The 16,168-nt window shown below is 39.0% G+C and overlaps 1 protein-coding gene across 1 annotated transcript in view; it reads left to right on the top strand.

The window, feature by feature from the left end:
• The first annotated feature begins 934 nt into the window (after positions 1–934).
• LOC113528290 (putative methyltransferase NSUN7) overlaps positions 935–16,168 on the top strand; it is a 54,597-nt gene continuing 39,363 nt past the window's right edge. The window contains exons 1-2 of the mRNA XM_026916763.3: positions 935–1,303; positions 2,567–2,926. Of these exons, the coding sequence (XP_026772564.3) occupies positions 2,596–2,926 (331 nt within the window). The 5' untranslated portion in view covers positions 935–1,303; positions 2,567–2,595. The remainder of the gene's footprint in view (positions 1,304–2,566; positions 2,927–16,168) is intronic.

Raw genomic sequence — 16,168 nt, 5'->3', positions numbered from 1 at the left:
TTTGTCTGCTTGTGTTTTCTCTGAAAACAAATATGTTTTATTTATATGAAAAATATGTATATATTACATAAACTTATATGTAATATTGTACATATATTTTCTGACATTAGCATTGTTTGTAAGTTCTGAATTGCTTAATTACATTAATTAATGATTATCTCCATTAATAATTATATGAATTGATTGCTTTTAAAAATGTTTGTTTGTTAAAAGGTTAATTTGTTTGTTTGTTTGTTTGTTTGGTGGTGTTACTTTACACTGATTTGTGTCATATTTCTTTGGCAAAAATATTTATTTAAAAATATATATAAAATACCTAAATAAATGAATAGATAGATAGATAGATAGATAGATAGATAGATAGATAGATAGATAGACATTTTAAAAAATCATACATGTAAAAAGTTTCTCTGAAAAAAAATATACATGTAATATTGTACATATATTTTCAGATATTAGTATAATTTTTTAGTTTGGTATTAAATGATTACTCTTTGAAATTTATTTATTTATTTATTTATTTACTTGGCGACGTTATCTCAGACTGATTTGTGTCGTATTTCTTTGGCATGTTTTACAAAATCCTAAACAAACAAACAAACAAAACAAACAAACAAACAAACAAACAAAAAATAACTAATTTTAAAAATCCAAATAAAAATACAAAATACAAATACAAATAAAAACAGTTTTTACTGTTTACATTTTCATAGTGACAGAATGTCTTTGGTAGCCCATTTACTTCTGCAAAAAAAAAAAAGAAAAAGAAAAAAAGAAAAGTCAAATAAAAACACAGAATATACTTACGTAATATAACGTATAATCCGTTACAATCTCATCTGCATAAAGTTACTATGGTAATCAGACTCCTCCCCTTCTCCTCTTTACTATCCACTACGCACACGCCCCTTATTTGCATAGAGTTGCCATGGAAACTAGCGCTTCCCGTTCCAGCGTGCTCCGGCGCTGCTACTCCGGCTTTAGGAATTTATTAGCCAGTTAGCTAAATTCCGCAAGAAAAAACAAACAAAGAAACAAACTAGCAAACATAGGGCTAAAGTCAGCAGGATATCTTTAAGGGCGAAAAAACAACTTTCCATGGCGCAGAAGAAGGAAAAGAGAGGCAGAGATTTAGCGCTAACGAACGACGGAACAAGTCAAATGATGCGGATGTAATAATCATAATAAGTTGGCGTAAACATTAACGCACGCGCAGGAAGAAACTAAACATTAGCTAGTGGACTATGTGAGCGTTCACATCTGCACAGAAAGCTTTCTTCTGCCAGTTTCTTCTGCCAGTTTGGTAAGTATAAATCTCTGTCACTGAATTTGAAACTGTGCACTTGCACTTGTCATGGATCTGGTTTAGTTCAACACACCTTGGGTTAGTTTATAAGCTACATGTAACACATAGTACATCATAAATCATTCATCAGAGATAAAGCATAAAGAGGCACACACTGATTTGGAGAGCATTAGCTGAACGCAAAAAACAAACAAACAAACAAAAAAACAGACCTTTGAACTGACATTTGAGCTGCTATTTGTCATCTGAGATCTGTGATTAACTCTTTATTCGCTATTGTTGTGTCAGACTTTCATCACTGTTACACTTAACTCTTGGTCATTGTTGGCTTTGTGTTAACCACTTATACACAGACAGATTGTGCAACCCTACAGACTTACAGCAAATATTGAAATTATGTTTATGTTTTAGGGGTGGCATGGTGGCTTAGTGGCTAGCACATTTGCCTCACACCTCCAGGGTTGGGGGTTTGAATCCTGCCTTCACTCTGTGTGCGGAGTTGCATGTTCTCCTCGTGCTTCAGGGATTTCCTCTGGGTACTCTGGTTTCCTCGCCCAGTCTAAAGACATGTGTTGTAGGCTTGATTGGCATTTCCAACTTGTCCATAGTGTGTGATTGGGCCCTGTGATGGACTGGCACCCCATCCTGGGTGTCCCCTGCCTTGTTCCCCTGACTCCCCTGGTATAGGGGCACCAGGCTTCCCCACAACCCTGTGTAGGATAACTGCTACAGAAGATGGATGGATGGATGGATGGTTTATGTTTTAAAAGGGCTGGACCAAGAAGTTCTCCACTGCTTAAAATATCCATGTGGTGTGATTTGGTCTAATAGGAATAAAACAGTTCAGGAGGTGCTGTTATGGGTAACTCAGGTAACTCTACTTTATGTCATGTCACATCATACTAGTCTGTCATTGATTATTTTCCTAAAACAGCATACTCCCACAGGTTTTATTCCATACATATCATTCACAAGCCTCAGTTTTCCGAACCAGTAAAAACATGAGGGCAGGGCGTATGTGGTCTCTGTTTGCGCAAGGTAGAGTGTACTGTTGTCATTTATGCTGTTAGCATGAATAGTGGTTTCGTTTTTGCAGTATTCTTGTTTGCAGTGTTGGCTGCTCCGCTCTGCTCATGTCAGATTTTTATTAAAATTCCTGAAACTTTATTAACACTTTTAAAATATAGAGCATTACCAATTAACCTCTTTGTTTATGTGTGAATAGTTAATCCTATTTTCATGTGTGTTTGGTATGTTTAGTCTGATTTGAAGAAGACGAAGGTGCCAGAATGGTGAAGCAGGCTGTTCCTCGTCGTGCTTTGTCTCGCTCCTTCAAACATTCCTCTCGAACAGAACTCTCATCACCTTTAACCCCCTGGACCTCTCCGTCACCTCCGACCCTGAGTCACGACCCCTCCTCTGTTCTGGGGTGGAATCCAAGCAGCGTTCCTGACCATGTCTACCTTGACGCCGCCGCCATTTTCCGAAACGCACACCAAGACAAGGCTGCCGCTCACCGGCTCATCAGCTACGGGAAGAGGTCGAAGGTAACAGTACTGAAGGTCAAGGACGAGGTGTGGCAGCGTAGGGCCTACGAGCTGGCCTTCAACACGCTTAAATGTAAGTGTATGGTAATGTACGCTAGCATCTCATTGGCTCGTCCAATCAGTATTTGACGTTCTTAAGGCACAATTATTACTATGATTTATGCTACTAATAATAATAGTAGGGGGGCATGGTGGCTTAATGGCTAGCACTGTTGACTCGTACCTCCAGGGTTAGGGGTTTGATTCCTGCCTCCGCCCTGTTTGCACGGAGTTTGCAATTTCTTCCCATGCTTCGGTGGGTTCCTCCGGGTTCGCCAGTTTCTTCCCCCAGTCCAAAGACATTGTAGGCTGATTGGCATTTCCGAATTGGTGTGTGAGTATGTGTGCAATTGTGCCCTGCGATGGGTTGGCACCCTGTCCTGGGTGTCCCTCGCCTTGTGCCCCGAGTCCCCTGGGATAGGCTCCAGGTTACCCTGCGACCCTGTGTAGGATAAGTGGTACAGAGGATGGATGGATAATAATAGTAGTACTATTAATAACAATAACTTTATTTATATAACATATTTCATACATTTGAACAGGAAGTATCTGGGGTTACGGTCTGCAATTTTGAACAACGCATGGTAGTTCTCAACTGCAGTAGAAACACAATGTAGGGGAAAGTGCTGTGAATGGATATGCATGTGAGAGCATATCATACGAATGTCTGGTTCTGCCATTTAGCATTTCCATAGCACCTACAACGTTCACGAGATGTCTCAAAACTGCTCTTGCCCCACTTGAGAGTTTTGGTATTTTGCCTGGATGATCTGGCAGTTTCACCTTCTCCAGTGCAGGCAAGGACACACATGGCGTCCATGCTGCCACACATTCAGGCACTGAGATTTTTGTGTGTCTGCACATTTCTGTGGTTGCTGCGCCTCATGGCGTCAGTGAAAGCAAGACTTCCTTGGGTTCTGTTGCTAATACAGATATTTCATCTATCACAGTCCCTGGTTTGATCCTGAACCAGTGGCCAATCCTGAGGTTGGTCTGTCCCTCATGGGATCTTCCCAAATGTCAGTAGGTGGATTGGCTAAACTAAATTTGCCCAAGATGAATGAATGAGCGAATGTGTGCATGTTCATTCATCTATCCATCCATCCATCTATCCATTTCATCATGTTATTTCTGCACTATATTGACCATAGCTGAGGCACGTCTGGCAGTCCTTGATTTGTGGAAAGAGCCACACCTACTCTGTCAGGATCTCCTTACTGGAAAACCTATATGGGGAAAGTGGTCCTTAGTACAACGCAAGCTCCACATAAATTATCTGAAGCTGCTGACTGGTTGGTTGGCCCTCAGATTTTTTACCTGTGTTAAGGGGCCTTCACATTAATCTCATTTGAATAAGGGACCTAATATCTGAGGCAGGGGGCTAGGTAGCTCACCCCCAACCACAGCTTTGTTGCCTGCCCTAGGGCTTTGGTGCCAGCTAAGGGCTTGCCTAAGTGGTGTGATCACCACTATTTAAAATGCAAGAACACCTGTAATGAAACTTGAGAGTTTTGGCATTTTGCCTAGATGATCTGACAGCTGTTTCACTTTATCTGAGGCAAAATAGTAAACACATGCCATATATGACAAGAATATTGTATGCTGTATACATACTATATATATAAATGCAGACTCTTGTGATACTCAGAATCAGATAGAGAAATGCAGACATTTAAGTGCAGGTGAATTATAGTTGTTGAAAAAACTTCATGAACATGGGGGCACATATGGAGGCATCCTGCCTTGGGAAAATAATCAACTTTTGGGTGTTATTTTTGGGAAAGTTGATTATTTTCCTAAAGCAGGATGCCTCCATATGTCTGCAGACGTCTGCATTTCTATCCTCCTCTATCTGATTCTGAGTAGCACTGCATTTATGCTGCATGGGGGGATGTTCCCGGTCTGTTTGCTAATTCAGCTGTCGTAAAAATACCGTTTAAGTAGCACCACTTCCACTGGATTGTGGAAGCCATCTCCTTGGTTATGGCAGCAACGGGTTGTCACTACCAGACACTGAGTGCATTCCACATATGTCCTGGGCCTGATTCAATGGGAATATCAGTGGCTGATGTTTTCATGTTAGCTGCTTGGGCTTCATCTCATAAGTTGGTGGATTTTAGTGCTTAGTTGTTGTGATACCATCTGTGGCTAAATAAATCCATTCTCTTTACTGGTATGTTATTCCCCCTCCTCAATTACAGCTGTGCAGGGAATCTTCCATACTATCTGTGTTACATCATCCCCACAGTGAAGCATGGTGGTGGGAGCACATGTGAAGAGCTGCCATTGTGACTCTAATTGACTGAAAATCCTGACTGATAATTTTACAGAACTTTGTCCCAGACTTGTTTTGATAGCTCCTTGTTCTTCATGATGCTGTTTGTTTAAGTATATTTTTTAACTCTGGGGACTTCTAGGAACAGATGTATTTATATTGAGATCATGTGACATTTTAATTGCATACAGGTTGACTCCATTCAAATAATTTTGCAAACTATATTGATTTTTCCAGTCACTTAAATATTATAAGCTATTTTGTGTAGATTCATGGTATATAATCCCAATAAAGTCCATTTCAGTTCCTAGTTGTAACACTACCAAATGTGGAAAAGTTCATGGGGGGGTGAATATTTATGTAAAGCCAATTTTTGTATACAACATACTTATTCTGAACAAATTTAAAGGCACGATCACATGGATCCCATAGTTTTGAAAAGTGGATACCATCATTTTGAAAAACTCCATGAAAATGTGAACAAAATGCCAGACAAAATTATTATTATTATATAAATCATGTTTTCAATTGTTTAAACGGCTATAAAGGCAATTATTATTACATGTAGACACTTTTCCAAAGTTAATTGAAGTGTGAGTGTGAGTTAATTGATTGTTAATTGATTGTGTGTGTGTGTGTGTGTGTGTGTGTGTGAGAGAGAGAGAGAGACAGAGCGAAAGAGAAAAGAAACACTGAACAAGTAGTCAGATGAGCGTGTGTGAATGTGTGTATATGTGTGTGTGTGTGTCCAGGACAGATTGCACTCAAGGTGTCGATGCAGGCCAAAACGAGTTTTGATAGGTTGATTGAGGAGAGCAGTGGGAAAAGGCTGGCGTGCCCAGGAGGAATCCCATTACCCACGATGCGGCAAATCAATTTAGCCAATGATCTGCTGTCTGGGCAGCCCAAGGCGAGTGGGAGCTTGAGAATAACGGAGGAGTGATAAACACACAGATAAAAGAGATTAGAAGAGGATGTGGTAGAGAAGCAGAGAGATTTTGAGATAGAGGAAGAGAATGAACACATCTATTGAGCACACCTAGTATCACCATGGCTTTACGCTAATCCCACATTTCCCAGAATGCTATATTCATTAAGCAGCATTTTACAACTGAAGCTTTTCCGATTCATTAATGTTCCATTTTGTGCTTAGTGCTAAAATACTGGCTGTTTTAAGAAACACTAAGTGTGTTCTATTTATGCTACCTGAGGAGCTACAGGAATTATCTATGAAACTTATATGAAACTATCTCATCTACAAAAATCGCTTGGTCCTATTCAGGTTCATGGTGGCATTCACAGTTGTTCCCTTACCAGCCTCTCTTTTCTTCTCTTTCTTCTGAAGACTTTCCCGTGGTGGAAAAACCTCTGACTGTTACACTGACACTAGAGGCTCCTTCCAAAAATGCTAAACAAATGCCTCCTCACCGAAAACTTCATCATGTCAACAATTACACAGGTTTTTAAATCTGTTGGTGTGAAGCATCCTACATACCAGTCCCTGCGTAAGTTCTTACTACGGAAACAATAACGTATTAGAATGAAGGCATTAATATAAACCTTGTAGCCGAACCACTGTCTCAGCTGCTGTTATAGAAAATTAATCAGCACATTTTGATTAATCGGAATTGCACATTCGACACTAACATCTCTCTCTAGTTGTTATTACACATTTATGATAAACTGGTCTGGTACAATGCATGTCAGGCAGAGGGCAAAAGGGGGAGGGGCCTTGGTGTCATGAAATGGACATTATAAAAAAAGCACTCATTCTGCTCAGGCTACACAGCAGACATCTCTTGCAATCTGTCAAGTTTAGTGTGTGTGTGTGTGTGTGTGGATAATCATGGAATCGGCGATGATGATTAGGCTCGTATCGATTCAGGCTTGTTGCACGCCGAACACATTCAAATAAGACGACACACCTGGGAAAGGCCTAATCACCCCATCACCCCTATATCTGCAACAACGCAGAACCTTGCTCCAAAATCAATACAGCTGTCAGACACACACACACACACACACACACACACACACACACTGGGTTTACTATCTTGGTGATGTTCTTCCTCTGACTTAATTACTGCTGTCGCTAATTAATGCTACCCCTACACCCAACCTACCCCTAATCTCAACTTTACTAAAGAGAACAAGACAAAGACATTTGGCTGTCAAAATTCTGTATCATTATGGGGACCACTGGGGGTCCTCACAAAAAGCTGCACACACATATTAAAATGGACTACATGCCACTACACAATGCGTATAAATACACATTTACATGACTAAACACATGGTTCAAATAAGTTAAAGATAAAGATCTTGCCAGAGACTCTCAAATTATCTTCAAAATCAGCCCATGATGGTTACCCTATTAGGAAGTACTGTATATTATGTGTCACAGTTTCCCCCTTCATGTCACATGTTTCCCATGATGACAAGCACCATGTGTTTGTTTTGGTTTTTGTTCTAGTCCTGTCTCCGCCCATGTCCTGCCATTGCTTTGTTATCTGATTGTGTTCACCAGTTTTGTGTTAGTTCTTTATTAGTTTGTCTACATAAACCCCCAATGTTTCATTGTTTTGTCTTATCATGTCGGAAAAGTCTTATTATGCTTTTGTGCTGTTAAGTCCACGCTCCTTAGTTCCAGTGAAGGAAAACAGTAATGCTAAAGCGTACAAAAACATCCTTTAGAATTGTGAGCTTCCAACTTTGTGGCAAGAGTTTGGGGAAGAACCACATATGGGTGTGAAGGTCAGGTGTCCATAAATTTTGGCCATATGAATTTTACTCGGACTTGTACTCGGAGTTTCCCTATAGTAGCTCTCTAACAGTAGCAGTGACATCATCTGTCTCAGGCTGAATGCTCTCAAAGGAGGACGCTATCACGAGGCACGTAGCCAAGCTCAGGACTCACCCTAATTTAAAGAAGGGAAGCTAGTGTAGCTTGAATGAACTGCGCAGTTCACTTTGAACCAAGACTACAGCTAATTCCTACACAATTAAGAATAAATATAACAATTTAAAAAAATAATTTGTATTATTAAGATAAGGATTTTACAGTTCAATTTTCAGTATAGTTGAGACAGTTTTGATTTGGCTTGAGTGGGCGACATAAAAAAAATGCTTCCATTTCAAGTCAGTTTTATTTGTATTTAACAGTAGACATTGACACAGAGCAGCTTTACAGAAATCTGGATGTGGATTTACAGTTAGATCCCTAACAAGCAAAACAGAGGCGACAGTGGAAAAGAAAAACTCCCTGAGACAACATGAGGATAAAACCCATGAGAGGAAAACCCATGAGACTCATAAGGGAACCTCGTCTGGGTGACACGGGAATGTGAGATTACAGTGTACAGTAGAGTAAAGACAAACAGAGCACCCAAGCACTGAAAATAGACATCACACAGACTCATAATGCATGTAAATACACATATAAACATATAAGTACCTTTATAAGCATGTAGGCACATTCTCTCTCTCACACACACAAACACACACACATGTTAATCAGAATATAGTATCTATGTAAGCACAAGCTTAGGCCTATGTATAGACATACTTGATGTTTATCCTAATATGGAATGCAAACAACCACACTGTGTGTAAATTAAGATTTAGTATTGGAATGCATTTGAGTATTAATTATTCTATAATTAGTCTATAAGGCATTGAACATTAACAGGCGCATTAGACAATATTGCATAAAAGCAGTGAGAATCACAAGGTGATATAATTGCTTTTTACCATAATGCTGTTGGATTCTCCATTCTGATTGGTCAGAGGGTGTTGAATTTTCTATGACAACAGCTCTAACAATAGTTCCGGCTCATTCTAATGTGAGTTATAATTCGTTATACGTTACGTTCATTTTTAAAAATAAAACACTTGTTATAGTAAAAACTAATCAGTTATTCTTAATGTTGGGCTGCATCACACTCCACCCCAGTGTTGATTATTTTTCCATAACAGCATTCCACTAAGTGTATTATTCCTTATTTATTATAAACGCTATTGTAAACTTGTAAGCAATAAACTTTATTGTTTCTTATTACAATCAGATCGTTTTCACAGCGGGAAATACATGAACAATTTTTTGTTATGTTTTAAAATCAGCAAGTGATATTTATATAACATAGGCTGTTGAAAAAAAAAAAAAATTGAGAGGCATTAAACGTATAAAACAGGGATTTATAATCACATCGTGGCACGAGAATCGAAATCTAATTGATTTAGTGCTTAAGTATTCACACTTAGAGATTACCCATATCATTATATGCACATTATATGCATATCACATCCAAGCACACACGAAATACCTATCCATCCATCCACCCACCCACACACACACACACACACACACACACACACAAACATATGCACAGCCCTCATGCCACAGTGAAGGTGAGGCATGACAGGCATGGTAAGTGTAGTAAGTGTGTATTGATCTCATGATTATCACAATGTGTGTGTGTGTGTGTGTGTGTGTGCCAGGGTGTCAGATTAAACTAATAGTCCTATACAGACTCAGCAGATTCTGAATGTGTAAATGAGGACTACTACATCTTTCTCTTTCTCTCTCTCTCTCTCTCTCTCTCTCTCTCTATTTCTCTTATTTCACTTTCTATAACCTTATCATTTTCTTTCATTTCTCTTATAAACCATAGCCGTTTCCACATCCATATTTCCTCTTTTACATCTGTCTATCTGTCAGTCTCTCCATCCTCTCTGCCCTTGATCTTGTATGTGAATCATTTGTATTGCACTTCGTAGAGCATGCTTGGTTTTCTGCACATGCACAGCTCCCTTGCCTCACTTGTCATTTACACCCAATATAAATGACATGCAAATGAGCACAGGTGCAGATCGATTTGATTGGCTGAATGACCTTCCAGTCTGTCCATTTGCCTCCCAGGAGTGTGATAGCTTTCTGTACATGTGTATTAGCTAATACATTTTAATTAGTTTTCATGTCTCATCTTTACCTGACTGACAATATACCATATACAGTCAGGTCCATAAATATTGGGACAGTGACACAGTTTTGGTAATTTTGCCTCTGTACACCACAACAGTGGATTTGAAATGAAGCAGTCAAGATGTGACTGAAGCGTAGACTTTCAGCTTTAATTCAAGGGGTTTAACAAAAATATTGCATTAACCGTTTAGGAATTACAGCCATTTTTTACAGAGTTCCTCCATTTTCACAGGCTCAAAAGTAATGGGACAAACTAATATAATCATAAATATTAGGATTATTTTTATTACTTGGAGGTAAATTCTTTGCAGTCAATGACTACCTGAAGTCTGGACCCCATGGACATCACCAAATGCTGAGTTTCCTCCCTTGAGATGATTTGTCAGGTCTTTACTGCAGCCATTTTCAGTTGCTGCTTGTTTGTGGGTCATTCTGCCTTCAGATTTGCCTTCAGTAAGTGAAAAGCAGCTCAGTTGGGATGAGGTCAGGTGACTGACTCGGCCATTTAAGAACATTTAATTTCCAAGCTCTTGGGCTGCTTTCACAGTATGTTTTGGGTTGTTATCCATCTGTACTGTGAAGTGCTGTCCTATCAGTTTTGCAGCATTTGACTGAATCTGAGCAGAAAGTATAGCTCTGTACAACTCAGAATTCATCCTGCTACTTCTATCAACAGTCACATTATCAATAAACCCCAGTGACCCAGTTCCATTGGCAGCCAAACATGCCCATGCCATAACACTGCCTCCATATGTTTGACGGATGATGTGGTATGCTTTGGATCATGAGCCCTTCCTTTCCTTCGCCATACTTTTCTCTTCCCATCATTCTGGTACAAGTTAATCTTGCATCAGAACTGGTCAGGCTTTTTTTAGAGGTTTTTTAGCAAAGTCTAATCTGGCCTTTGTGTTCTTGAGTGTTACCAGCAGTTTGCATCTTGAGGTAAACCATCTGTATTTACATTCATGAAGGTGGCTCTTGATTGTAGACTTTGACAACGATAGGCCTACCTCCTCCAGAGTGTTCCTGACTTGGCTAGATGTTGTGAAGGGGTTGTTCTTCAATAAGAAAAGAATTCTGCAATCATCCACTTTAGTTGTTTTCTGTGGTCTCCCAGGCCTTTTGGTGTTGCTGAGCTCGCCAGTGCATTCCTTCTTTTTAAGAATGTACCAAATTGTTGATTTGGCCCTCCTAAAGTTTCTGCTATCTCTCTGTTAGGTCTGTTTTGGTTTTTCAGCCTAATGATGGCCTCCTTCACTTGCATCAACACCTCTTTGGACGGCATATTGAGAGTTCTCATGAACAGCTAACAAATGCAAATTCAACACTTGGAATCAGCTCCAGATCTTTTATCTCCTTAATTTATCATGATATAAGGAGGAAACAGGCCACAGCTGGCCATGAAACTGCTTATCAGTCAATTGTCCCATTACTTTTGAGCCTGTGAAAATGGAGGAACTCTGTAAAAAATGGCTGTAATTCCTAAACGGTTAATGCAATATTTTTGTTAAACCCCTTGAATTAAAGCTGAAAGTCTACGCTTCAGTCACATCTTGACTGCTTCATTTCAAATCCACTGTTGTGGTGTACAGAGGCAAAATTACCAAAACTGTGTCACTGTCCCAATATTTATGGACCTGACTGTATATATATATATATCACAATCTTCACTGTAGGCCTGTATTGTGATATGGTCACCATTTCAAAGCACTGTCAATATCCCTGTTGAATAAAACAGGACAGGGTGTGCTGCTATAGGAAAATAATCCATGACAGGGTAGTGTGATGCGGCCCAGTGAGAAGCGGACTAACTGTTACCATGCCAGAGTTGATTATTTTCCAATAACAGCACATCCCAAATAGTTTTATTCCTCTTACACTACTATCAAGTTTTTTTATTTATTAAAGAATGACACGTGTTACATTTAATGTTGTGGAGCATCCACAAAACAATTTAGTTTCTGTTAAACAGTCGTTCCTTCAACAGCCTCTCATTTTTTTCTCACTCTCTTGAAGTTCTTTAGATAAAAAATGCAGCTTGTCATGTTATCAAGAAACTAGAAAGCGCAAAGTCTCTCCGTCCCGAAGACCTTCCCGTGTTGGAAAACATACCTGTAAAAGCGCTGACACTGGAGACTCCTTCCAAAAATGCTAACTAAACTTCTTCTCAGAGAAAATTTCACCATATCATCCTAGCTAATATAAACCTGTAATTTGCCTTGTCTTGGTACAGAAAGTGCCCATATCTTCTGGCCAATCAGATTTAAGAATTCACCAGAATATACAGGACTGTGCAAAATTTCTTCAAAAATGATGAACTAAAAAGAGTCACTATAGTACTGTAATTATCAAAATAATTAATATAGGTATTAAGCAGTAAACAGTAAAACAACAAATCATAGTTTGTCTTTGCGATTAAAATTACTTTCTTTTAGCTAGTTTTCTATGAAAATCAGCCGGTAGGTTGTTTTAGACTTTTTGAAGAACGTGCCAAAGTTCTTCTGTCTCTTGGAGTAAAATCCTAGAGCCTTGATGATTTTTTAAAATCAGAAACATGATTTTGTCACTGTAGCATTGAATTTTTTTTATAATGTCACTGTAGCATTGAATTTTTTTTAGGGGAAAAAATGTTTAGAAATGTTAGAAACGTTTTTGTATTCTAAGCAAAAATGGTCTAAAACAAAATGGTGCTTCCTCTAGCATGAATCTGGAGTTGGATTTTTCTTCTGATTCTTTGGACTTGGCAGGTAGCGTTAGCTAGTTATTCAATACAGCTAGTCAGCTTACACTGAAATCTAACCATGTTTTATAGTTTAAAGTTAATGGTCTTCCTTACCCTGTACAAGTAGTTATAAGGTTTGGGTCCCCTTGTACAGAAGGAACAAATAAAAGCAATGGTGAAATGGTGGGAGTGGTTTCTTCCAGGATGACCCCACCCCTCGTCCATGATTTGATGAGGATGAAAAGGATGTAAATCATTATCTCAAGAGAAACAGCATGTCCTTCATCAGCAGTGGAGGCAAAGTTCTTCTGAGGCTGTAGGATGTGAAAATGATGGATATTTGAAATGGGTGATGATGTAATAATTGCTGTGAGAACATGACTATTATTCCATGGGGTTCTAAAGATATGAGAGTGTAATCAAGCTCTTTCTCGCTTCATTGCCCCCATAACAATAACTAGCAATGCAAACTGAGATGTCGTTAGTGTAATGTCCATCGCTGTTGAAGTGTCTCTGCACTGGAAAGGAGTAATCCTTCATCCTGATGGCACAGAGGTACTCAACAAAAACGATCAGCCAGTATCCTCGTGGTTTCCCAGACGTACAGCTGATTACATCTCTTGCAGAAGAGACAGTAAGCTCCTCCTGCAGTGATGGATGAGGAGTGATGAGTGGTTTAAGAGAACAGTGTTCCTTGATCCATGTTTCCTGGTTTGAATTTCCTGATTTGTGGTTCCTAGTTTGTGGTTCCTGGTTTCCATATGCCTGTGTGTTCTTTGCTTTGTGTTTCCCTGTTTGAGTGTTCTGTTATTCCTGGTTTCTGCATTGCATTTGTTTCCAGTTTTTTTTTTTTTTTTTTTACCTGGTTTCCTGTTTCTGTATTTCATGTCTCCATGTTTCCTGGTTTAAGAGTTCTGTGATTTGTGTTCCTTGATTTGTGTTTGTTTCCCCTGGTTTCCATGTTTCTGTTTTAAGTGATCTTGGTTTCTGTTCCCTGGTTTCTGTATTCATAGTTTAAGAGAAGTGTGTTCTGTGTATCCTGGTATCTGTGTTTCCTTGTTTCATGTTTCTGTGTTTCCTGGTTCAAGTGTTCCATGTTCATTGGTTTCATTCCCTGTTTCCTTGTTTCCTGTTTCTCTATTTAATTTCTCTGTGTTTTCCTCTTTTAGTGTTTTATGATTCCTGGTTTCTGCATTGTCTATGTTGTTTGAATCCTGCTTTTTATGTTATCTTGTTTCCTGTTTCTGTATTTCCTGTTTTTATGTTTCCTGGTTTGTGTTCTGTGTTCCTAGGTTTGTTTTTCCTTTGGTTTCCATGTTTCCATGTGTATTTCTTGGTTTCGGGCTACTATGTTCATGGTTTAAGAGAAGGGTTTTTGTTGATCCATGTTTCCTGGTTTGATTCCTTGTTTTCTAATCCTTCCTGTGTGTTCTTTGATTTGTGATTCCTGGTTTTCCACATTTGAGTGTTCTGTGATTCCCAGTTTCTGCATTGCCTGTATTCTTTGTGTGCTGTTTTTTTTTATTATTATTATTTTGCATGGTTACAGTGTTTCCTCATATCCTGTTTCCATATTTCATGTTTCTGTGTTTCCTAGTTTATTCCGTGTTAGTTGGTTTCTGTGTTTCCTTGTTTCCTGTTTATGTGTTTCCCTGTTTGAGTGTTCCAGTTTTTGTTCTGTGTTCCTCGGTTTCTATGTTTCCTGGTTTTGAGTTTCCCTGTTTAAATGTTTCTGCATTACCTTTGTTCTTTGTTTTTTTTTCTTCGTCTTTTTTTCTGTGCTGTTTCCTTGTTTTTGTATTTTTATGTTTCTTTGTTTCCTGGTTTAAGTGTTGTGTGTTCCTTGATTTTCATGCTTCCTGGATTTCCGTTTCTGTGTTTCTTCCTGTTTGCTCTTGTATCTAATCCTTTTTGGTGTTAGATGTGCCAGAAACTGTGCTAAAAGTTAAGACAATTATTGCAAGTGCAAGTGTTGCAAGTGTAACATCAGCATATTATTGGTTCATTTTCCTTTTTTTGGGTGGGATTTTATGTTCTGTGTTCCCCATGAGGACCGTGAAGGATCTCAGGCCTGTCAGGAATGCAAAGCTCTTTGGGAGATGTTAAAGAGCTCAAGCTGGATGAGTGCCTGTAGAGCAAGAGTAAAGAGAAAGAAGAGGTTTTTACAGCCGTCTTGCCCTTGAGCAGAACAATGGCATCCCTGCGTGAAGCGCTTCAGTAAATATCAGGCTGATGGTGATGTATAATCGCCAAGCACTTCTAAAGAACCTGATTAAAAGTCTGACCTAGAGGAGGTGTATGTGTGTGTGTGTGTGTGTGTGTGCCTGATGCAGCAATAGATAGAGAATGTTTATGGGGGTGCAGAAAGGGGTTGATATAGTGTATGTGTGTGTAATGGGTGCAAACCCTAAAGATAAAAAAGAATAATGGAACCCAGATGTTGTATTCATCTGTCACTGACTGTTTTTTCTTCTTGTTTGTCTTTTGCTGTTGTTATTTTGTCCTCTCATTCATCACTGGCCACTGTGGCAGCCTGGAACTCCAGCCAGCTCCGAACTCTCACATCCACATTCGGACATGGTCTCAATTTCTTGTTTTCCAGTTTCCTGGAAGCACAAAAAGCTTGGAGCCTTTCGCGTTGTCTTAAATTTAAAAACAGCTGAACAACATATAGACAGGTATAGATTGTTCTGACTGGGCGGGGCCAGTGTGGAACTCATTATCATGTTTCCTGGTTTCATTTTTCAGCATTTCCACGTTTCCTGGTTATGCTTTGAGGATTCTTCTCAATCTCTAGTTTTCCACATTTCCTGTTTTAGTATACCATGTTTGGGCGTTTCCATATTTTCTGGTTTCAGTGTTTCCAGCTTTTCATTTTACTGGTTTCCTTGTTTCCTGGTTATGGTGTGAGGATTCTGTGTCATAGTTTTCCACATTTCCTGTTTTCTTTTTAATTGCAGCTATGTTGTCTGCTTTCCATTTCCTGGTTTAAATGTTCCATGTTTGTTGGTTTCTATAGCTTCTGGTATCAGTGTATCCAAGTTTCTGTCTTCACTGGTTACTTTGTTTCCTGGTTTGCTTGTTTAACGTTTCCATGTTTCCTGGTTATAGTTTGAGTGTTTCCAGGTTTCCACATTTCTTTTTTTGTTTTATTTGGTTGTTTTCTGTTTTCTTGTTTCCCTCTTTCCTTTTTAAGTGTTCATTGTTTCCTGTGTTCAGTGTTTAGTGTTTCTGTTTTTTTCTATTTTCTAGGTTTTGTAGTTTCCTGGTGATTCCTGTTTTGTGTGTTCACTGCTTC

This window comes from Pangasianodon hypophthalmus, chromosome 13 (assembly GCF_027358585.1).
Source record: "Pangasianodon hypophthalmus isolate fPanHyp1 chromosome 13, fPanHyp1.pri, whole genome shotgun sequence".
Classification (NCBI taxonomy): Eukaryota; Metazoa; Chordata; class Actinopteri; order Siluriformes; family Pangasiidae; genus Pangasianodon; species Pangasianodon hypophthalmus.
The sequence above is the reverse complement of the archived record's forward strand: the minus strand, read 5'-3'. Positions and strand labels throughout refer to the sequence as shown.